General features: G+C 34.3%; 1 protein-coding gene across 10 annotated transcripts in view; it reads right to left on the reverse strand.

Moving 5' to 3' along the window:
• KHDRBS2 (KH domain containing, RNA binding, signal transduction associated 2) overlaps positions 1 to 26,072 on the reverse strand; it is a 561,259-nt gene that overhangs the window by 476,502 nt on the left and 58,685 nt on the right. For all 10 annotated transcript variants that reach the window (XR_001361536.1, XR_001361530.1, XR_001361531.1 and 7 more), the window contains exon 2: positions 8,090 to 8,217. Coding sequence is in view for 3 of the 10 variants with exons in the window: in XM_014537318.1 (XP_014392804.1) it covers positions 8,090 to 8,217 (128 nt within the window). In the remaining 7 variants the exon portion in view is untranslated. The remainder of the gene's footprint in view (positions 1 to 8,089; positions 8,218 to 26,072) is intronic.

Raw genomic sequence — 26,072 nt, forward strand, 5'->3', positions numbered from 1 at the left:
TGCACTGACCACCAGGGAGCAGACAAATGACTGGTTGACCAGTCGCTATGACGTACACTGATCACCAAGGGGTAGATGCTTAACGCAGGAGCTGCCCCTGATGGTCAGTGCGCTCCCACAGCCAACCTCCCACAGCCAGCCAACCCCCCCCGGTCCCTCCATCTGGCTAGCAAACCCCGTGCACAAATTTTGTGCACCGGGCCTCTACTATATATATATATAATTCTAAAATAAATCAACTGCTTCCAAGTCTGTGCCTTTGTAATTTTCATTGATTTTGCAAAATTGTTTCCCAAAATGGTTGAATCTCAGTGCTTTGATGAACAGGTTATGAAGTGAAGTATATTTTTGCCCATACACTAACTATATTATTGGTTATTATCAAACTTTTTTGTAAGTCTGATAAAGAATAGAAGCATTACATATTCATTTTAACTTGCAGTTTTCTAAGTGAAGTGCAAGTTTTGTTTTGTTTTCCTTTTCTTTTTGCTTTCAACAGTATATGTGTAAAAACTATCTGGTGATATCACTGGTTTCTTGTTTTATTTAAACAATTGGGTCCATTACTTATAAAGAAAATGATCATTCTGTCATGTGTTTCAAATATTACTCAAACAGTCACACCAGTTTGGCACTTTTTGTGCCTTTGGGTTTTGGTTGTCATCATCATTTTTACTTGTACTGGAGTTTCAATTTTATGTTGTGAAATGTTTTAATAACTTACTTATGACTTCAGAATTTTCCATCTTTCTTAGAAATGCTCTGCCTCAATTAAATATTATAACATAAATTTATTTTAAATATGTAATTCAGTTTTAATAAGTACTTTCACAATGTTGAGCAACCACTACCACATTTATTTCCAGAAACTTTTCATTATCCCAAACAAAAGTTTATAGCCATTAAACAATAACTCTCCATTCCTCTCTCTCCAATGTCCCTGGTAACCTCTATTTTACTTTCTGTGTCTATAAAATTGTTCTATGTACCTCATGTAAGTGGAATAATACAATATTTGTCCTTTTGTGTCTGGCTTATTTGGTTAGCACAATGTTTTCAATGATAATCCATGTTGTAGTATGTATCCGCATTACATTGCTCTTTAAGGCTTAATAATATTCCATTGCACCTATATATCACATTTTATATATCCATTCATCTGTTGGGAGTATTTGGGTTATTTCTACTCTTTGGCTATTGTGAATAGTGATGCTCTGAACACTAGTGAACATTTGGTAACATTTTAAAATTTTTTGCATGGATATTAATAATAAGAGTTTGGTAGTGTTTTATTTGGGTGAGACACTTGTGAAACCCACATATTTTTTAAGGAAATTACTTATAAAATGATAGAAATACAAATGTTATAGACATTTCTTTTAAACATTACTTAAAATTAAAAAAAAACATAAAAGTCACATTCATTCACAACTTTTCTACATAGATTTAAATTTCTTTCAAAAGTTAGGTGTAGTAAGGTCATAATTTAGTAATGCAAGTAGCAGTAACCCTTACCTGCAAGTTTCGAGGGGATGCATTAATGTATATTTCCTGTATCTTTTCTAGAGAGTGTGTTTTTCTGTTAATCTCAAGATATTAACATATGACTACTTGAATTTATATAGAATTCACTTGCTTCTACAAGTCAATAAGTCCTTCAAATTTAACAATAATTTGGGAATCCATTCAATTGGTAACATTTTGCCTCTTGATTCTAAAAGTGATATTTCTTCTCTAGTCTCTTAAAGATTTATGTCAAAGCCACTTCTACTGCAACATCAAAAGGAATGAAAGAGCCATCTGTGCTCTAATGGGTGCAGAGAAACTTATTGAAGTTTATTAAACGTACAAACAAGTGATGAAAAAAGCAAATAATGAATGGCAAGATTACAGACAGGGATGTGAGGTGGAAGATCTTTAGGCACTCAAGGAACCCTTGAGTGAAGATATAGGTGTGGACATTTCAACAGGGATTTGCAATTTCATGATCCTTTTGAAGTAGTTTTTAGCTTTTCAGTTGAGAATAAAAGTGAAATGACCTTGCAGAATGGATAAAACACATTAAAACAGACATAGAAAAGAAGGACAGATTATTTCAAGAAGTATGAGGACATATTTTGTGAGGAAGTGGCTAAGCCCATAAAAAAAGAGGATGTGGAGAGAAGCATATATAAATCAGAATTAGAAATCCATGGGTGAATGTGAAACAGAGACAAAAAAATTAAGTTCCCAAAGGAAAAATAATATTGAAATACATGGGATGAGCATTAATTACAAGGAAGTCATCAGAAAAGACAATATCATTGCAAATTTCTAAATTTTGCTAGAAAACGGTTATTTCAGGTATCATTCTACTGGAGAGAATGGAGTCCACAAGCACTTTGGTTTTTGTTATTTTTCCAATTGGAAATGTGAATCTCAGTGTCATTACTTTCTCAATTATTTTTTTTCCTTTTTATTGAAATTATTGGGGTGACACTGGTTAACATAATTATACAGGTTTCAGGTGTACAATTCTACATCATCTGTACACTGTATTGTACGTTCATCAACCCAAGACAAGTCTCCATCAATTACTGTTTATTCACCCTATACCCTCCTCCATCCTACCTCCCCACAATCACCATATGGTTGTCAGTGTCCATAAGTTTAATTTAAATTCATAGGTGAGGGATTAGGAAACTGATATAAATGAAACTAAAATCATAAATCTCATCGAATTATTTCTTCCATTTCCTTTAGAAAATCAAAAGTGATGCCATGCAATGGTCTCTGTCTGGTAAAGATGAAATGGGTTTAAGATGTAAACTACAGAGTGGGTTTGGGATAACCACATTGCTTAGAAAAATAGAGAGGTGTTTCTACCTCTGGTTATATTGGCTTTGAAATGTGGTCATAGTTTCCTCGGTTAGTACCCCTCGTCTCCATAAACTACCCTTAAATGATCTGATAGTTACTTATAAAGTCAGAAAAAATATCACTCATCAAGGACTTGGACTTACATTTTCATTTTTCAAAGTGTAAAGAAGGAAACAGCTCTGCGGTATGACAGGCTTGGTTGTGGAACTGCTTCCAACCAAGCAAGGAAGGCAGCCCCTCTCTCTGGGACTGCGCAGAGTAAGATGAAATATAGAGCAAGTGTGATGCTTTTGAACATATTTTAGAACTTTAATTTTCTGCATTAATCTACATAAGGAATTGATTTGCAAAGCAGCACAGGGGAACATGGCTGCGTTTGATCTTAAAAAGGGCCACATTTGGGGCCGATTTATACTCCTGGCAATCTACTGCTTTAAAATGTTGGCAGTGACTCAAGGAGAGAAATGAAAAGTGGGCCTTGGGGCAAATTTAATTTAGAGAAGTTCTGATGTATTTCAGAGAATTCTGAAGGCAACATCAAAAAGATATTTTTAAAAGACACTGAGAGCCTGAAATATAGAGAGGTACAGTAGCAAACGACAAGTAGATCTCCCCAGCAAGTACACCTTCCTAGCCTCTAATGCTCTCTCAACTTGCCCACACTTGATAGGCGCTCCTATTGCATATCTAGCAGTAACAAAACATAATATAGCTCTGGCCATTTATGTCCAACTTTGTTTCTTAGGTCTTGTAAGGCACTTGTTTGTTGAGGGCCAAGAAATTGTAGTATTATTCTCCTTCTCCCAAGCATGAATGTTGTCCTCAGCAATACCAAGTATATACCCCACACTACGGTTTTATTCTGTTTTGCATATGTAATAGCTTTGCACTAAATCATAATCAACACTAAATCATAATGAAATCTTTGGAAACATCTTAAACAGTGATTAAATTCAATACGCATATTTCCAATACTACAAATAACTCGACATACGAAGCCATGACCAAGTTTACATGTGCAACTTTACAGACCAAAACAATGAGTTTTGGCCACTGCTTGCCTGATAAAGATGCAAAATTATTTTGATTATAATATGCATACCAGTAAGAGATGTTAAAATTAAAAAAAAACAATAAAAATATATTGACTATAAAATATAATACATGTGAACTTGGGGAAAAAGAGACAATGTTAAGGATGGTGAGTTGTCTGCTTGAATCTCTTAGGATTATAGAACAACATATTGCCACATTTTACCTCCTTGGAGACTTGACTATCCAGGAATAATTGCTCTGATCCTAAAACATTTGGAAATGCAAACAATAGATGTATAAGGCCTATTTCTTTACAAACAAAAATTTGTTACAAACAAAAATATTAAAATCAAGTAAGAAAACCTATTTTTAAAAATAATTTAATAATGGGGCATATTTTCTCTAAGTTATGTGATTAAACATAAAGCATTAGAGCTATACAAATCATTCTTAATCTTATATAATAAAAGAGAAACATGCAAATTAACCATCACTCCACTACACACAAGCCACGCCCACAAGCCAAACAGGAGCGAGTATGCAAATTAACCCAACTAAGATGGCAGTGGCCACAGAGCTGTAGCGAGCAGGAGGCTTGGGTTGCCCCCAGTGATGGAGGAAGCCAAGCTTCCCGCCTGCCCTGGCTGGCCCTGGGCTCTGCTCAAAGCTACAAAGTTTCAATTATAGAAGATAAATAAATACCAGGAAAAAAGAAAAAAAGGAGAGACTGATGGCTGCCAGTACAGCGGTGGTGGCGGGAGCCTCTCCTGCCTCCTCAGCAGCGCTAAGGATGTGTGACTGCAGCTTAGGCCTGCTCCCTGCTGGCAAGTGGACATCCCCTGAGGACTCCCAGGCTGCCACAGGGATGTCTGACTAACAGTTTAGGCCCGATCCCCCGGGGAGCAGGCCTAAGCCTGCAGGTGGACATCCCCCAAGGGGTCCCAGACTGTGAGAGGGCACAGGGCGGGCTGAGGGACAAATTTGTGCTCCCCCTCGAGTGCACAAATTTTTGTGCACCAGGCCTCTAGCATAGTATAAGACCATCCTTATATGTTAAATAATTTTAAATCTTAAACTTCTTTCCATTCCATTTATTACTTAATTAAGTCAGCAAACTGAAGACTAACTGAAACAAAATCTATCCAGAAAGGTCATATAGTAAAGTCAGGAGAAAGTCATTTCCTCAAGAACCCCCATAGTTATTTATTGCCCTTTGTTGGAAAGGACTGTGTCAGGACCACATTAATTAGCAGTTCAAATAGACAACAGGCATCAAGGACAAAGATGGCTCTAAGAGAAGTTATCAAAAACAGATCTGTTTTCAGTGAATCCCCAGAAGGATAAATATCTTTTTATTATAAAACATTTAAAGCCATAAATACTGTTGTGCTCTTCTCAGCAGTTCACAGTATCATCCACACCACATATTTTATAGCTCACAAATGTACATCAACTAAGGCTCAAGTTTAGTGTTCATATCTTAATTCAACCCCACTGATACTTTTGTAAGAATCAGGCAAAAATCACTCAGTAGGAGAGAATTAGCACTTTTGAAATAAAATATGGTTTTCAAAAGATTTATCTTAATATTATTATCATATAGTAAAAGAGTAAATGAAAACAAATGTAGGTCAACTTAGACAATTCCATTCTGTTTCTCAGTACTTATTTCCTGTAAAAAACTCTAATAAGAGTTCTCTTATGTGTGATAACTAGATGTATGAAATGCACAGCCTTTTAAAAAATAATGCAGGGATTTGGCATTCTATTCATCAATTAAAATGGTAATTTTTCTAAAGTATAAACTGAGATTTGATAATATGACATAAATCTATTAATTACAAGGACCTACAGTTTTTTCATTCTTCCATATTTTACATGAAAAAGTAACACAACTATGTGAGCATTATTAGTCAAATTAAAAATGTAATGGCTTACAAAAACTGAGGAATCTATATATATAAAAGCCTAAGCGACCTTTATGACTGAAAGACCAGAATGACCGGTTGACCAGTCGCTATGACGTGCACTGACCACCAGGGGGCATACACTCAATGCAGGAGCTGCCCTCTGGTGGTGAGTGTGCTCCCACAGCCAACCTCCCACGGCCAGCCAACCTCTGTGGCCCCTCTCCCTGGCCAGCCGGCCAACCTCCCGCGGCCCCTTCCCCCAGCCAGCCAACCTCCCACAGCACCAACCCTCCCTACCCCCTCCCACCGGCTCCAATCGGGACTGGATGAGATACCCCAATCGGCCCCGATCACTGACCAGGCCGAGGGATCCAACCTGTGCACGAATTCGTGCACTGGGCCTCTAGTCCAAAACAACAGCAATCTCTCTAAGTATCTCCATCTGTATCAAAGCTATGTCTTTGAACAATTCATAACCTCCCAGGTACCTCATCCATAAAATGAAAGTTTTATGTATTCTGTGATTTTCAAGTTTAGTCCCAGCTTAAGGATTCTGTGATTCTAAAGGTATAATAATTTGCTTGTGAGATAAATTATACAAGTAAATCTCAAAAATTAGATGCCACAAAATACTTTATATTCAATAATAGTCTGATAAGTTTACATGGTGACAGATGATTTCTAGAATTAGAGGAATTATCACATTGTAAAGTATAAAATGTTGAATCACTATGTTGTACACCTGAAACTAATATAACCTATATAAGATTTCATATCAACTATTTGTAAATTTTAAAAATTGAAAAATATTGTTCCAATATTAATTACTATGACTAAAATAAACTACTTTAATAGTCAGCATAAAATCACACATACTGTCACATGCAGAGCAATCTGAACTTGACATGCCTTCTACTACTTGTCAACCTAATTTGGTCAAAGATATAAAGCTGAATTTTATTCAGAAGTAGACAGTGAGCTTTTCACTGGCTTTTTCATGTCCAGCGAATAGACAAGTGTTATTCTGAGAAACAGTATCAAGTTATATAATATTTAAGTGTATGATTTAAAGAAAAATCCTTGCACTCTAGACTGTAATTACCTTGCACTCTAGACTATAATTACCCAATGGGGTAATTATGTTCTTTAATAAAAGATACAACTTTCTTAATACCCCCTATTTCTACCATATTTAATTATTATGTAAAAGTTTTCATTTATTTTTCTATGACTTCTCAATTTAATATTTATTAAAACGTGATTATAAAGTAAATCTAATATAATTTAATGTGAAAGTATATCTATTGAATGCACCTTTCTTGCAATCTAGCTAAAAAAAAAAAAAAGGAAGAAACAGACAAAAACTAAAAACTTTCATGCCTGAAAACTTCCTTTGAAAGTTAAATTTCATGGTTTGGTAGACTGCAACAGTTTTATCCCTGTTTGAAATAATTATAAACATAACATTCCACTTAATTATATTTACTATAATGTATCACATTAGAAGGCAATTGATAAACTACAGCATCTATTTCTATAATCTTTATTATTAGAATAATTACATGGTCCTTGCTTCAGATTCACTCTTCAGAAAGTAAATTACCAGCTTGAATATTTGAGTTTCCATTTGTGGCTTACTTAATGCATTTAAAAGAATAAAAACCTCTCTTTACCCATTGGAATTTATGAATATAACAATGAAATCATGCCATTGAATGATATATTTTATAATCCTGAATCTGGTGATTTAAACCTCATATGACAAAATGTCTAGTAAAAAAGTACTTGGAAGAGAACAATATCATAATTATTTCTATGTAGTCTCCTGATTACAGAAGATTGATGGTTATAATCCAAGGATCTAATAAAGACTCTATTGTATCCCTAGATAAAATAATTTCCTTCTGATTGGCAAATGTTACATATTTAGTACCATTCTAAATTCCACTCCTTTTTATAATAAGAATATACATTTTAACATGAACCAAAACATAACCAAGTAAGTGTACATATTTAAACACTGAACCACTAACATGTTAAATAAATTATTAAAATATCTAATGCTGCTTCCCACATTCACAGAACAAAAATGCTCTTGGCTTCAGCTGACAATTATTCTCATCATGGTCCTTTAAAAAGTTTTCTTTTCTCTATATCAGTATCATATATTTGTGTACACCAATATAATGAAACTTTAAATATTTAGTTTATAAAAGTCAATGAATAAAATATCCTCTTGTTTTATTTTTTCTGAATTTTATGAGACCAAGCATGCAATGCAGTACCTTTGGATATTGTTTCACAGGGATCAATACCCTTTCTGAGAGCTTTATGTTTTTGTTGCTGATGACATCAAGATATTTCTTTTCTTCATCATCCTTTTTTCCATCAGAACCTTGGAATTTTTCAATTTCTGAAAAAAAATCACAAGAAAACAACAATAAGTGAAATGGGAAGCCACTGTAAAATATGGTGGTTGTTATTACTTCCCTTCTGAAGACTGCGAAGAATCTTGATAAAAGGGCTGAAACAGCACCATGTTAACAGCTACATGAATGCTGCAACTGATGTAAGAGGACCCCTGCCGATCAAAACTAAAATGGGGTAATTGAAGATCTGACTGTCTTCTATGAATTAATAACTTCCCTAGAAGCAATGGGTAGAATGAAATATACTTTGAAATTATATGTTTTATTTTTACTTAGAATTACTCCTAAGAGAAAAGTAACTGAAAATAGTAATTATCCATTATCTAAGATAGGGCAGTAAAGATAAATAGCATGTTATTTTATATTCTAATCAAACTTAAAGGCAATTACCAAGGAGATCACAGAAAAGTCACATAAAGGATTAAATATGTAAATACTATCATTCACATTCATCAACCTGAAATTGTCTGTCTGCATGTTTAAGAGGAATTACTAATTTTTCCCTATGGCAATGTTCCCAAAATGAATACTTTTGAGCAAATGTACACGATTTATACATTGTTTCTTTTAAAAATTAATTTATTCCACAAAAACTTTTAAACCTCTACTGTGGGTATCACAGCTGGAACAGAAAACAAGAAAATGTGTCTGCTTTTATGAAATCTATGCTCTGATAGGGCAAATGAACAATTAGAAAATGAATATATGTACACATGCATATTTATATATGGGCATAAAGAATACATACAACAAAGCTATTAAAAATATAAAGGAAAGTTGAGTCAAGGAGTGGGGTTATTACTTTAGATTTATAGGGTGAGGAGAGCAGAACCCTGAATAATGAGAAAAATAAAGTCAGGAGAGATTGAGAAATCAAGTTTTACAGTCGGCTGGAGAAACAGCTTGACTTAATCTGAGGAAAGATTATGTAAGACCTTGTAGACAAGTGAGATTTTCTGCTTTTTATTGTGAATAATGGAAAGCCATTGGGTGGTTTTGGTAAAGGAAGGAGGAAGCCATACTTGATTTTTACTTGTAAAGGTAACACCAGATGTAATATGCAAAACCCATCATAGCCGGGAGCAAGCAATCAAGAAAACCAACTTTTATTTGTCTAGCTGAGAAATGATGGTGAGTTGTTCTAAAATAATAGAAATGAAATGGTGAGAAGAATGTATATAGCTAGAATCACTTCATAGAATTCACTACGTAAAATCAATGTTTTGAAGAATTCTTGGAAAATTCATTTCCCTTATTTACTTTATGATTATTGGACAGTTATTATTAGCATAAAGTCACCTATAAACATTTATGTTCTCCTTGCTTTTGGTCAATTGTACTTTTTAAATTAAAATATGAATGTGTCAGTTTTTTAGTTTTCTTATAGATAAAACAACATCCTGTTTCTGTTATTTTGGAGATAAATAAGTGATGATAGTTTTTAGATAGAGAAATTAATTCATATTAAGTTATATTGCATGTTTAACAATTATGGTTAAAGGGCTGACTACTTCTGCAGGTAGGAGAAATACTACATTATAAAACAGCTTTGTTCTTTGTTATTTAATTTTTAATTAACATCTTTCCCAAAGTACTTTCATATAGCATATGTAAAATCCCTATAACATTCCAGGTAGTAATCTTACAGCATATTATTTATTTGATCCATGTGAAATTAAAAAAAAAGTTTAAGTAAGATTACATTTCTTACCAGATAATGCTTGAATGAATGTCACACTGCATTGTTTGTGTAAAGTCATTTTATACTTTTTCAGTTAGATGCTATAATCTTCCTAAAAACAATCATCTTACACTGAGCTACCTGAAAAGAAGTTATTTGTAATATGTCTATAACTTCTCCTTACTATGATGGCATCACATTCTTACTTTTGTACTCCAGAGTATTAACAAGTCACTTTGACTGTTTTTTAAACCAAGAAGCACTCTCTATTTAAGAATTTCAATCCATTATATAATTATTACATACAAAACCCTGATAACTGCAAAGAAAGAAAATTCATTATGTCTTCTGATACTGACAATAAACTTTTGATCACTGGCTTTTGGGTACATGCACCTACATAACATTGTACTTCCTAGATTGCTAAGGTAATTATAACAGTTCACACTGAAGAAGCTGGCTCAACTCCCAATCTCTTAAATGTATAGCTTCCCCCTTGTCACTCTGTCATAAAAATAAATTGAATATGTCTGATATTGTTTGCTTTCTACAAAACTACCTTAGACATTTTTAGATTTTGAAATTTGATCAATTTCTGATTAATAACTTTTCCATCAAGAAATAGGGCTGAATGAAATAACATGTTCACTGCTTTTTCTGTTCACTTTTATACTTTCAAAATGTTTGATATTTCTTTTGCCCTTCTTATAGTTTTGGGGAGTTGTTTGTCTATACATATATATCTACACGACTAATAGCTCAGTAATCGCATTTGTAAACAACACAGTCACAGAACAGGATATGCCTAGCTAGCCTAGCTTTAAAACCAGTGAAAACGATGTATACATCACCTTTATTTTTTAAATGTTTACTGTAAAGTAATTCTTTTTTATTTCATAATTAATGCATGCTCACTGTGGAACATTTAGACAACATAGGTATCCATAAAAATTGCAAGGCACCCACTATCATTCAGCAATAACTGAATAGTGTTAAATCATTTTTATACTTGTTTATAGAGTCTATTTAAAATTGGCTGCTATATTATTGAGAAAACATATTCAATACATTAAGGCAGGACAATTGTCTTCTTTTAAAAATGTTAAACTTCATAGATTTTACAAGACAGGCACTTTTACCAGCTAAGCAACAGGACCCCTCAGAGATTTTAGTATTTTCTGTTCCCCTTTCACTGTTGGTCCCTTACTGTATATATTTATTCAAGAATTTATTTTAGCATTCATTGACTTATTTGTAGAGGTTATCCCCACAATACTAGGATTAGGATTATGTGATTACACAGTGTCAACCTTTGGTCATGCTGGTCATTCACCTTGCAATTCACCCACCGGGTAAGTCAGATGGAAGCTATGTAAGAAGGTATTTTTTGTTGTGGTCAAAACACATAACATTATTTACCATCTTAATTATTTTTAAGTATACAGTTCAGTAGTGTTAAGTATATTCACATTGTCATGCAACCGATCTTCCCAAACTGAAACTCTAGACCTATTAAAAACTCATTTCCCCTCTCACTCTCCCCCAAGCCTTGGCAACCACCTTTTTTACTTTCTGTTTCTACAATTTTAATCACTTTAGATACTTCATATAAGTGAAATAAAACAGCATTTGTTCTTTTTGTGACTGGCTTATTTCACTTAGCATAATGTCCTTGAGGTTCATCCATGTTGTAGCATGTGGTAGAATTTCCTCCTTCGTAAAATCTGCATAATGCTCCCTTTTATATACCACATTTTCTTTATCCATTCATCTCTCAATGGACATTTGGGTTGTTTCCACCTCCTAGCTATTGTGAATAATTCTTCAGTGAACATGGGTATGCAAATATCTCTTCAAGGTCCTGCTTTAATTATTTGGATATACACCCAGAATTAGATGGCTGGGTCATATGGTAATTACATTTTTTATTTTTTGAGGAATCTCTACACTGTTTTCCAAATGACTGTATATTTTTAATCAGAATTTGTGAATATTATATGAAAAGGGCTTATATCCTCTGTTGTTGGACAAAATTTTAGATATAAATCAGTAAAATATCTTTTACCCATACTAGATCCATCTTGAAGTGAAAAAGGTGTGTGAGAATTTCTTTAGAATATGTACATAAAAGAAGAGTTGTGGTTCATAAATTATGCATAAACTTAATTTGACAAAGTTCTGCTACTTTGTTCTACAAAATATATCAGGCACATTCCACAGAATGGAAGTGTTTCTGTGACTTCCATTTTCCTTCAATGGCTTAATTTTTGAATCTCACCTACTTCTCTTATAGAAACAAGAAAGAGCACCTAGGATAATAAAAGAAAAAAAAACTGAATTCTGAAAACATCCCCACAATCCAGGTATTCTAGAAGAACCCTATAATAAAAGTGAGTTTCTCAAAACACTGAAAATAGTAGGAACTCTGCTGGGTCCTATGTGGAAAAGCAATTATAAGAAGATCATGGATGAATAAAAATGAAAATTCCAGCCCTAGCTGGTTTGGCTCAGCCTACGGACTGAAGGGTTCCAGGTTCAATTCTGGTCAAGGGCACATGCCTGGATTGAGATCTCAATCCCTGGTGGGGGGCATGCAAGAAGCAGCCAACCCATAATTCCCTCTCATCATTGATGTTTCTATCTCTCTCTTCCTCTACCTTCCTCTCTAAAATCAATAAAAATATATTTTTTTAAAAATTAAAATTCCAAAGAAGACACACAAATGGGAAATAAGCATATGGAAAGATGCTCAAGATCACTAATCATAAGAGAAATTCAAATTTCAAACACTTATTTTTCAAAAGGAGAAATTACCTCTCACCAAGATATGTATAACTGGAGTTCCTAGAAGATGAAAATGAAAACAGTAAAAATAAGAAAAAAATTAAAACGTACAAGAGAAGAAATTGTTTCATAAAACTACTATATAATACCATAACATGAATTTAGAAGTATGACTAGCTCAATGTTCTGAACTAAGGGAGAGAGAGAGGCAAAAGGAGGAGAGAGAAGTTTAGTAATGAAAACTGCATTTTGACCCTTGGATTTGGCAAGAGAAGGATGCTGGTGATCTTTCTAATAAGAAGTTCAGTCACTGGGAGTACATTTAGGAGAGAATAGGTGGAGAGGATGTGTATCAAGTAAATATGAAGCTTCCACCTACTGCTACTCTGGTTCATTGCCTTCCTAAACCCTGTTCTAACCTCCTTGAGATCTACCTGTACTGCAGGTCCTTTAATTTGATAACATTTTCCCCCTTCCTTTCTAACTTAGGACCTAAATCACTGTCTTTGAGTTGACCTGAATTAAGCACACCATCAGTTGAATTTATCCACTGTCACAATCCACATCTACCATCTTCCATCTTTTCAGACATCAAGCCCAAACAACCTTCCTGAGTTTTAAATGTCTTCAACGTCTTACTCTTGCATATCCACTCTAAAATTTCCAAGACATATGAAACTCATACACCTCAAAGTGAATTCGTCTTAACTCTAAAGACTAACCTCGCCCTGTATTCCTTTCCACCATATTATTCCTAGTCACCCAAAATCAAGAACACAAATCTTGAGCATTGGTACTCCCTGGTCCTCACCATTCTACATGCAGTAGTCTTCACGTTACACTGATTCCATCTTTGCAGCTCCTCTCAAATCCAGCTTCTCCCTGCAGCTGCTCTGCCACTGCTCCCTCCCCTTTGCCATCATTTTCACCAATGGCAGGAGCCACAGTTTCCCTGAAGACCCATGCACAACTTGTCTTTCACATCCAAGCTGTCTTTGTAAACACAGACTTAAGCGTTGCATATTTCTCTTTGCTACTGGAATGTGGTATTTGCGTTTTGTTTATTTCCTGGTTATACTGAACATTAGAATTTCCTTTGTTGAATGAATGAGTGTGGCTATTCTGACACTTACCTGTTTCTCATTATCTAAAGGTGAAATTCTTGATTATTTTCCTGCCACTAAAAATTGATCAACCATTCCTTTACTGTCTCTTGCCACATTCTAGTTTATTTCTTGACATCCTGAGGGAAACATTGCATTCTATCCTCACACATACCCTAAGCAAACCATGTGCTTTGAGAATCTCAGGCTTTGCTTATGATCTTTTCTTCTTCCTCTGACCAATGAAGGATTACTCTTTTTTTTAATGCAGGCCCTGCTCATTTTGCATGCTTACCCCATCCCAGGTTTCCCTTACCAATTTGTAGTTTTAAAATACAGCACTTGCATCACTTCGTAATGTGCCATTTACAAGTGTTTTCTCATTAAACTGTGACTTCTAGAGGTCAGAGACCACATCACACTTTTTTTTTTACTCCAAGCACTCATTACACACTTACCATCAGGCCTACTCATCAAATTGTCTGTTCAAATAAATTTTTCTAAAAAACTGTCTCTTGTTTTTTAATTGAAAAAAGAAACAAACATAGAATATATGTGACTTCCAATATAAAGATCTTTAGATTGTTGTTTACATAGGAAAACATATATTTATTTCTATGACACAATGACACATTTTAAAATTCATATATATTTCCACAAAATGCAATACAACATCTTTATAATCTGGATTAGTTTCAATCTCATGTACATGTTTTGAAAACCATAAAGAAAATGAGAGTGACCTCTGAAAGAGGCAGTAAGTATTCAAAGCAACTTTTTTTTGTACAACCTTATTGTTTAGTGGTCATTCAGTGACATTTTTTGCATTTTTACAACCAAATATCTCTTATTACCTTTATGTTGTTTAACTGTAATTTTGGTTATATTTTAGGAAATTGGTTGACATGTCATGCATTATAATTTTTATGTAAAATGTTAGAAAATAATCGCTCAGCCTTTTTAGTCAACTTATTCGCTTTTTAAAAATGAATTACTAATGTTAAGCAGAAGCAGTCTGTAGTCATTACTAATTTATTTCTGAAATTCTCATACTCATATTAACCATATTTATTTCTAGAGCATGAATAGAACATATATCCCATATTTATAAGAAAAAAAATAACTGAGAGATTTTACTTTTGCCAAAGATATCTTGAGATATACTATCTTAATACAAATAAAACAACACACAGTGGGGGAAAGAGGGGGGCATATGTAATACTTTCAACAATAAAGTTTAAAAAAAAACAAGAAAGAAAAACATTCAAAATCAGTAGCAGCTCAATCTTCATTGTCTAGGTTCAAATTAAAAGACCATGTTTGAGCATACTTTTATTGTGATATTTATCTAAATCAGCATTTATTCTCCAGTTAAACTAATTTTATAGAAATACAATACCTCATGTGCTTGAATTTGTATTCATTTATTTTCAAGCCTGTTCAAAAGCCTAATTGCATTAGGCATTCCTTGTGTTTAAAAATCAATTTTGCAGAATTGAATAAAGGTGAGCTATTACTAATTGAAGATAAAAAAATTCCTAATATGTCAACAGCAGAAGGTATTTAAATAGAATTGAGTGTGATCTTTTCATATAGGTGGAGCTACACAATATGTAGCCTGTTGTGCCTGGATTCTTTCACTTAGCATAATGTTTAAGGTTTATTTGTGCTGCAGCATGTACCGATACTATATTGCTCTTTAGGGTCAAATAATATTCCATTGTATGACTATATCTCAGTTTGTTTATCCATTCATTACTTGATGTGCATTTGGGTTATTTCTACTTTTTAAAAATTAATTGTACCACCAGCATTTGTTGAGAAACTAGTTGTTCCACATTGAATGTTCTTGAAACCCTTGTCAAAAATCAATTGACCATAATATGAAGGTATATTTCTATACTTTGAAAACTATCCCACTGATCTATCTGTCTGACATAATGTTAATACCATTGACATTCATATAGCTTTATAGTAAGTCTTGAGATCATTAAGTGTGAGTTTTCTAAATTTGCTTATTTTTTTCATGGCTGTTTTGGCTATAGATCCCTGGATGCCAATATAAATTTTATGTTTATTTTGCCAGGTTATGCAAGACAGCAGCTGGAATTTTGGAAGGCATTTCATTAAATATGTAGGTCAATATAGTGTCATCTTATCAGTATTTAGCCTTTAAAACCATAATAATGTGATTCATTTCCTTTTATTTAGGTCTGCTTTGATGTCTTTCAAGAATGTTTTGTGATTTTTCAGCATACAAGTCTTACAACTCCTTTTAAAAAACTCATTCCTAAGAATTTTATTATTTTTTGATGCTATTGTAAATGAAATTATTTTTTATTTCATTTTTGGATCCTTCCCTGCTGATATAGAAATACAATTTATATTTGTATGATCTTGTATCCTGGAACTTTGCTATTTTTTAATTAGTTTTAAAATTTTGGCATGACTTCCTTAAGATTTTCTGTATCAATTGCATTTTAACATTTACATTCTCTTAACAATCCATTAATCTTATTTCCCACCACATAGTCTTTGGAAGAGGGAGTATAATCACAATATTCTTCCCCATCAGCTAAGTTTTTAATAAAATAAATTTAAGGAAGAAGCAATGCCTGAAGGAGAAATTTCTTAGTCACCAAACAAAACTCCCCTAGAAAAACAAATACATTTCTTATAAAGCAGAGCTAATTTTTTTATTGTAGTAAAATTAAATTAATACTGTGAAATAATGACAGCTCTCTGAGAATATTTTCTGAGCTAAGGAATGTAAAAAAGCCCTTGGGCATTGGACACTCAATAAATCTTCATTGAATGAATATAAAAATGAATGGGGTGTATAAAAATACATAAGGTATGCACGGTCCAACTAAGAAAAATCCATGACTTCTCATCCCCAGAGAAAAGTCTCAGTGCAGACAAAATGGGCCCAGCGCTAATTCTAGGTGTAGACTGGAGAGTAGGGACACTGAGCCCTATCTCTATTTCATATGAACAAATGGAGAGAAAAATAAAAGGACTATTAGAAATTATTTTTTAATTTAAATTAATGATATAAGTAGAAGCACTGACTTGTAAGTTGTTGTCTGTGTCTAAAAGGATTAAAACAGAGGCAGAATAAGAACTGGTCATGGACTCTACAAAGTGATTTTCCATTCATTTTGGAGTGGACGAAATGACCTCAAAGTTTCCTGTAGGATCTAAAATTCTATTAAAAAAAGAATGCAAGTCTCTAATAAAAAGAAAATATTGCTTTTAGAAAACCGAATTTGGAACCTCTATCAAGACCAACTCCTACCATTTGCAGGACCTGGGATAGTAGTGCAAATAGAAACCCCTATACCATAAGTCTAAATACTGAGAAGTTATAAACCAAGTTCAGAAACTGTAAAATGTATCCTATTCTTCTTACTTTACAAATAGACCTTTTTACTTAATATTGGTATTGCTATTCATTACTTCTTAGTCAGCATACTTCAATTAGGTAAATGGTCTGGTAGAATTTAGATGTCTAGTACTCTTCCAAGTTCTATGCAAGAACATGGTATAGGAAGAGCCAGACACATTCTCCGCTCTATCTAGCACTGCTAAAGGCCATGCCTCCATTTGTGTGGATGTCCATTCCACACCACCAAATCCATCCCTGCAGACAGCCATGTCTTGGGATTCTTTCGCTCTGGGCCTGCACATCTATAGTGTGGTCTGTCCATGTGAAGATGGACACCCAGACCATATAGCCACGTTTCAGTCATACATCCCCGGCACAAAGCATGCCTTGGAATCCTACAAGCCAAATATTCATACACCAGCAGTGAGGTCTGCTCTCAGAAAGATGGACCCAAGGAACATATTTAAATAGGCCCTAGAAGTGGGCTTGGGGCAGGGATTTTGAGTTTTCAGAGAATGTTCTAGAGACTGAGAGTGGACATTCTGACTTTAGATGGTCAAAACGAATTGACCCTACAAGAATCCTTGCCCCACGAGAAAGGCACAACCTGATAAGAACCATAAGGGGCTTCTGTAAGGCATAAAGCTCGGAGCAGGACCCCCCTGGCCCCCCCCGGCCCAGGTCTAATAAGGATGGTAGCAGGTTGATGATAACCTGCTTAGACCTTATGTATTCCATCATGCAAGGTAAAAATCACAACGATCAAAGAACTTGTACAATAATTAAAGCAACTATTTAAGCTTTTTATCTTATGGGAAAGAATCAGAACAGGGATTCAGAACAGGAACATTTCCCTCAAAAAGGGGGTATTAGATTATAATAAGTGAATTTGTCATATAAAGTTAATTTCAAGGTCCCCCTTGGATATGTAAGCAAATTTAACAGTCTTATGTTTTTCCCTAAAATTTAATCACAACCTGAGGCAAATGTGATAAAGATATGTATCATAATATCAAGGTAAAACTTGCAAACTCAATTGTGAACATAGATCAATCTGTATTTCTGAAAACCTGTATTTTACTGAGGAAACACTGTGGTACAATCAAATCAACATGAATTCTAACTGGTACATATACAATATATCATCAATCATTTACGGGAAGTGTTCTTTAACATTACTCTAAGAGCACTGCTTCTGGAAATAATGGGTCCTGAAGGAGTTTACTCCTCTAGTAAGACACACATTTGCCAATTCAAGTATTTATCACACTAAGCATTAAAAATGAGCTTTCCTGAGCTTGGTCTTTCAGACTAATAAACATGAAAGCCCTCTAGTGTGCTTAGCAGAGAAAAAGTCCATGAATTTATAAATACAGATTTTAGTGTGGGGATAAAAATTCTAATCTTATGTAAACACATGAAAGAAGCTTATATTCAAAATAGAACAGAAAAGGTATAATTAAAATGTGGCAGACATTTGAAAGACATTTTGAAATTTGTAAGAAAGGGTTATGAATTTTTTAAGATGTTTCGAACAATTGTGTGCAATTCACATTAAAATGTCCAAGATACTTTAAGACATCACATAATTGACATCTAGCTAATTCAAATAATAGAGAAAATGAACTACACAGGGGAAAATACATGCTTCTAACTAAAATATATTAATTTGAGAATTAAACTTTCACTTTTGCTTTGGCCAAATAGATTAGAAGAATAACATAGTCTACCCTATAACCTTAAACCATGAATCACTATTATAAAGGCATTTATGCATAATGCCTAGAGCTATTAGGGGAGAAAACTGTTTTTATAAAAGATAGCTAATGTTCAGTTATGTTGATGTTTACACATTTCAAAGTTATACACTTTCATAAAATTAATGACACAAGGATATTTCAGGGGTGTGTAATTTGTCTCCTTGATTCCAGAAATGTTTTTTTATGGATATTCAAAAAGTCATCTTTAAATAACCTTTTGGGTCAAAAATTCTATATAGTTGCTTAAAATGCACATGAAATACGTATTTGTTTTTTAGGATGTAATTTCCAAGCTATATGTGAAAATAACTTTATTTAAAAATAACTGGCACTAAATGTAGGGCTTTGTGCTTACTTTAATTATACATTGTAATTAGTACACTCATTCCATTACAGTTGAAATAGTATTTTATAATAGTTATACCATTTCCAAAATTTTATAATCAGTGAGTAGGAATTTGGCTGTTACTTTTTCAGTAACTGTGTTCTGTTTCCCACACCAAAGTAATAATTGACTTCCTAATTCAATTTCATAATCTGTTGGTATGTCAAAATTAGAAACTCAGCAACTCCCCTGACCTCATTTATCTCTTTACCCTTATATAGCTAAGACATTACTCAATCTTCCCAGCTTCATTTAAAAATACTTTCAGGACACAAATAATTATGTACATGCATATTCACATGCATATCCATATTCAAGTCTGAAATAATATGTATCCTATGTAATAGATATAATACACATATAAATAGATAGATGATTGATAGATACATAGATAGACATACAGATGCACAGACAGAGATGGATGGATGAATGGATGTGATTTTTCCCCCTACTGGCTTGCTGAGTGTAGCTGTCTAACTTCACATGTTCACACACTGCTATGAGTGTATCTTCTTCATGTCCAGACACCCAAGGCACGGCAGAGGCAGTATGGCAGTATGCACCATTTAAAAATATATTTTTATTGATTTCAGAGAGGAAGGGAGATGAGAGAGAGAGAGAGAGAGAGAGAGAGAGAGACAGAGAGAGAGAGAGAGAGAACATCAATGATGAAAGTGAATCATTGTTCGGCTGCCTCCTGCATGCCCCCTATTGGGAATCAAGCCTGCAACTTGGGCATGTGCCCTGACATCCTGGTTCATAGTCTACACTCAACCACTTAGCCACACTGGCCAGGCAGTATGCACCATTTAACAAAACCTCCTACCTAACCATTTTTATCTCTCTATTTTTTACCTACACATACAGAAATAATTTATACTATAAAGTAATAAAAATGTTATTGGCAGAAAAAAATAACATACAAATAAGCAATGAGCAGAAACAGATTAAATAATCCCACAGTTGCTATTGTCAAACTTCTCTCACCCATATTTAAGACATTATTTTGTATATTAAACAAATATTTTTGAGTGTCTATTATATGATAGGCATTGTTCAAAATAACTGAGACACATCAGTGAATAAAACAATGCATAAAGTACTCTTATGTCATATATAAAAATCAGATTATCTCCACATGGCCAGTCCCTCCTCGGTCCAGACTCCACAGGCATAAACTTCTTTCTCTCTCTCTTTAGGATTTACTGGGGGAAAGATGGTGTCCAGATTTTACACAGGTTGCTGTCAGTCATCAACCACCAGGATGCCCTGAATATCTGCAAAGACTTACTTTTGTGTGAGCTTTTGCTCCAGGAGAAGTATCTACAATTTTATAAACTGTTAAAAGGGGAGAGGGGGCGGGGAGGGGAAGAGATTAAGAACCACTGTAGCTAGAAGACTATCACACACACAGATATATATATATATATATATATATATATATATATATAATTAATTAAAATTAATTATTTTAAATGGTATAATTTGCTATCCAGACATGTACTCCAATATGCGTTAAAAATATCTAACCACAAACTCAAAGGCCACTTCGGTTTCTATGACAAGCAAGACTGCTGGATCTTCTAGAATTAACTCAGGAACTGTGAACAAAATGGGAACAGTACCCTTAAATTACAAAGCCTGATACTCTTAAGCCTTAGAGGTAAGTGGATAAAAACTCCACCAATTCATCTCAAATACTGCCTGAAGCCAAAGTGAAAATCCATGTGAAAATGGATTTTAAATTTAAACAAAGCTTTACAACAAATAAAAGGTATCCTATATAATAAAAGCCTAACATGCTAAGTGTCTGGTCATCTGGTCAGCCATTCAACCAATCTAAGCGTAATATGCTAATGATATGCTAAGGTCACTCAACCGCTCGTTATGAAGTGCACTGACCACCAGGGGGCAGACAGTCGACCGGTCAACCAGTCACTATGATGTGCACTAACCACCAGGGGGCAGAGCCCACCATAGGCCTCAATCACTGGCCAGGCTGAGGGACCCTACCCGTTCATGAATTCATGCACCAGGCCTCTAGTACATAATAAAAACCCAAAAAATCTGTTTTTAATCCACAGAACTCTTATTGCTATCTAACCCTTATATGAAGGTAAGCTATCTTTGACATCTGTAATCTCCAATGATTTTCATATTATTAAACATACTGCCATCTCTATATTTTGAGAATTCCATGCAACGATTATTTTAAAAGATAATTGAAAACAATACAAAATCATACAGAAAATAAATTGTGATTGAAAAATAAAAATTTTAAAAATAAATAACAAGAAAAAGTAGTAAATGATTCCTTGAAAAAGAGATGGATGGTAGGAAGAGCAAAGCATGTTTTTAAGTATCTCTCACCCCACCACTCTCCTTTCTGGTGGTGGGAAACATCAGGCAAAGGGAAAGAGCTTTGAAGAGAAGAATCAAAGACAGAGAATAATGGAGGCAGACCATATTATTGTGTGGAAGCAGATTAGCTTCATTTTTGGTGATTTACAGGCCATTCTTCAAAGTGCTGTATAAGGTCATACATATCTCATCTGTATATAAAAGTGTTTGCTCACATGTGCCCACACACATGCACCACCACACCACCATTAGGTATTGATAATGCAAAAACAAAATACCATTTAGAACTAATATCTAAATATTGAAAAACAGTCTGGCTTTTACTTATCTGGTGAGAAAAATTATTCTCAAGAGAATCTCAGACCACCTATTTCTATTGGATTGAACAGTAGAAAATAAAGATGAGATTCCTAAGAATTCTGTGGGTTGAATAATAAATTCCTGGTAAACACTTATAGGTGCTAGTCACCATAGAAAAATAAATAGCATATTATTTTAGTATTATTAAAATCCTCAACAAATAATGTTTCTACAAATGTAATATTTCTTCAGGTGTTCCCAGTTAAGAGTAAATCACAGGGCAAATTACTTTATCAGAGAAACCTGAACATGAATAAATTAACATACTGATTCAATAAACAATCATAACACTATCACTGATTTCATTTCAATAATTTTAAACATGAGGTTAAGAACCTCTCCCAGAGTTATTCTCTATCGATGGAGTAGAAAGTCAGGCCCAGGTATAGATGACTAAACTTATGAATTTTTCTTACAGTACTACAAAATTCGATCTATAATTAATACTCAAAATTAAAAAAAGGAAAGCTATGCAAATTTCAAACCCAACCTAAATTATTTCTCTCTTTTTCTTTCTCTAAATACACATATGTGCAGCTTGGCCAGGTGTGGCTCAGTGGTTGAGCATCAACCTATGAGCCAGGTAGTCTTGGTTTGATTCCTGGCCAGGCCACCTGCCTGGGTTGAGGGCTCGATCCCCGGAGGGGGAAGCGGGGCATGCAAGAGGCAGACAATTGATGATTCTCTCTCATCATTAATGTTTCTATCTCTCTCTCCCCCGCCCTTCCTCTCTGAAGTCAGTAGAAGTATATTTTTAAAAAATAAAATAAATAAATACAAATATGTGCAAAAAACACACAGTTCTAAAAATCCCCTTCAGTTTATCTATTATATTGGGCTATCTCCCCAAAACAAACTTATGTCATAAATTAATCATCTGAATTCTTGTAAACATCAATCTTTACCTAAACAGATAATGTGTAGTCTTTATCAAATAACATCTTCCTGGAACATTAAATTCTTTTGAAAGTAAAATACAATGTAAACAAAATTATAAAGGGAAGAACTGGCCCTTGATAGAATGGATTTAGTGGGATCATGTGGGGGGGGGGAGCCAGTAGTCATAAAATTTCGAAGATGAAATAAGTCTGGATCATATATCTCCATTGTAATAGAAAATGAATAACTTAAATGTCTTATGTGTGTTTGTTTTCTCAAATAGGCTTTACTAGTATGCCAAGAGACACACATGATGATAAAACACTTTGGCATTTAATTTAAGTATAAGATGTATTTCAAAAATAACTACCCTATATAATAAAAAGCTAATATGCTAATTAGACTGAACAGCAGAACGACCGTCCAGATGACCTTCCAGACGAAGCCGGGGCTGCGAGGGCCGAGGCAGCAGGGCTGGAGGGCCAAGCCCCTTGCACAAATTTCAGGCATCGGGCCTCTAGTCAAACTATAAGATTTTGTCCACGGCAAATTGGACAGCCTTGTCTTCTATCCTTTGCAGATATTTCTCTTTGTATAGTCAAATCTTGTTCTATCCCTTTTGATGCTTCACTTATTTACTTTTGAGTTTTGATTTATATTGCAGAAAATGCCTCCATGGTAAAATTTCCTTGTGTAAAGTCTATCATTGCTGTGACTGCTGGTATGTTTTATTTTTTGAACTCCACTACACACATTTTATACCATCTCACCAATGCAGAAAGGGATTATATATCATATTGGAACCACTGTTTATGATTATACAAATGTATGTATGAAATGTTGATATATTATAGAATTATTTAAATACAAAATAAGACTGTAACCCTAAGAAGCTGTAATAACATAACATTTCAGAGAATAAAACTGCCTAGAAATAGTAAGGTACCTGAACTCTAAACCTACTTAAAAGGCAACTGGTGGAAAAGGCTGAGTATGATCTTATGAGGCCAATCCTGCCTCAGATGACAAAAAAGTATAACCTGGGCATCATAAAGAAAAGCAGCTGACTGAAGGCACTGGAAAAGGAACAGAAGCTTGGCCAGGTGTGGCCAAGAAATGGCCTGGAAATGGCTCACCTCATTGCCACTCATATCCGTTTGACCAGAATTCATTCACACAGCTGCAGCTGATACGAAAGGGAGACCTAGGCAGTTGTTTTCCTTTTTTCTTTTTGTCCAGAAAGAGGAAATTGGCTAAGCAGCATCTAGCAAGTTTCTGTCACATACACATTTGACCCACAGGAGCAAAATTTCACTGGACAATAGGTACTTTCACCTATACTCTCCTCTCGACTCAAACAGATCACAATAATCTATTTCCTCTCAGTTCCACTTCTTTCAAACTTGAATGCATAAAAGTTTTCATCTTTCATCAACAACACCCAAAATAATATTTTCTTCATTTGTCACTGACAATGTTAATTCATTCACTTAATTTAGGGATAGAGTTATACATACAAATCAAGACATAAGTGAAAGAAAATATTAAAAAATATAAAAATCACAATTTCTTTGAACTTGACATTGTTGTATTAGAAAGCTAAGAGGGTTCCAATAGAAAGCATTATTTTTCCCTATAGATATTCGAATTGATAAATAAAAGTGAGGCAGCAGAAAGGCCAAAATATCATGTTATTACTGATAAACTAGAAATTCAAAATGATAACATTAATACAAGCGAGTTTTCCAATTCTGAACCTGAGAATTCAACATTCCTTATCTCCTCACCAATTCACATGCTGTGCTTCATCACCTCTTCACTGGGTGGGAAGTGTTGCCCATTAAGTACTAGGGCATGATAGAGAGAGAAAAACACACATTTCCTATGGGAGAGTTCTGTAGAACAAGCATGTCAAACTCAAAGGCTAACATGGGCCAAATAAACAAGGTTTAAGTTTATGTGGGCCACAAAAAAACAAAAGCTTCAATTTTCATAGAAACGTAGGTTTATTTTGATAGAGACATGCTGAATACAAAGGGCTGAAATAAATGAGTAATCGTTAACATAAAACAATAGAACATTTTAATAAAAACTATTAATATTTTTTCTTGAACATTAACTTACCAGACACTGAATAACTGCACAAATTAATAAGTGTAACGCAAATAAACCTATTTTTCTTGTTCTCCTAAAGCAAAATATTTCCTGTTGCGCACACCAAACAAGTCAGTCCAAGACCGATGACGTGGTAATCGGCTGCTAGAATATTCGCTGCTAGTGTTAGTGGAGAGAAATGGTGCCCCTGCACATAAGGCAGGTAAGGGAAATGAATGCAACATGATTATAGTAATCAGTCATTAGCGAACATTGTAGTTCGTTATTAATAATTATGTATAACAGGATATTGTAAAAATTAAGTTATGAAATTTTTATTAAAATATTTCTTACATACCGTTATGTTGGCTAGGCCCTAAAAATATTTGTTGTGGGCCATGAGTTTGACATGCTTGCTGTAGGAGGAGGAGATAGGAGCTGGATTTGATTGCTCAGATTCTTCCTGAACTACTAAGTCCTCCTCCCAGAGATAAGTGACTTAGGAATGTGAGAGCCATCTCCTGTGTAAAGTCATTGAAGATTTTTTCATATGAAAAGACACAGCAGGTACTGGGAAGAAGTCTTTCCAAACATAGTAAATAGAAAATGTCCATTTAAAAAATAATACATATAATATTGAAATTAAAAAATAATATTTTTTGTAGGTTATTTAAACCATTCCGAATTTACGGATTTCCACATAATCTTCCTTAATCCACTAAAATCTTCTTAATCCACTAAATGATTTTATAGTGTTGGTTTATTTACTAAATTGGAATTTTCTTTAAAACACAAATAAGAGAAACCAAGATGGCGGCATAGGTAAACACCGGAGTTTGCTGCCTCAAACAACTACTTCAAAAATACAACTAAAAGACGGAATGGACATCAACCAGAACCACAGGAAGGCTGGCTGAGTGGAAGTTCTACAACTAGGAGGAAAGAGAAAAGCATACCGTGACTCAGAGGAGGCGCAGTGCTAAAGTGAAATACTAAGGTGCGGAGTGCATGCCGAGCGGGCTGGCGGCTGAGGGCGCGGTTGTC

The sequence above is a fragment of the Myotis brandtii genome, unplaced genomic scaffold (assembly GCF_000412655.1).
Source record: "Myotis brandtii unplaced genomic scaffold, ASM41265v1 scaffold176, whole genome shotgun sequence".
NCBI classification, from domain to species: Eukaryota; Metazoa; Chordata; class Mammalia; order Chiroptera; family Vespertilionidae; genus Myotis; species Myotis brandtii.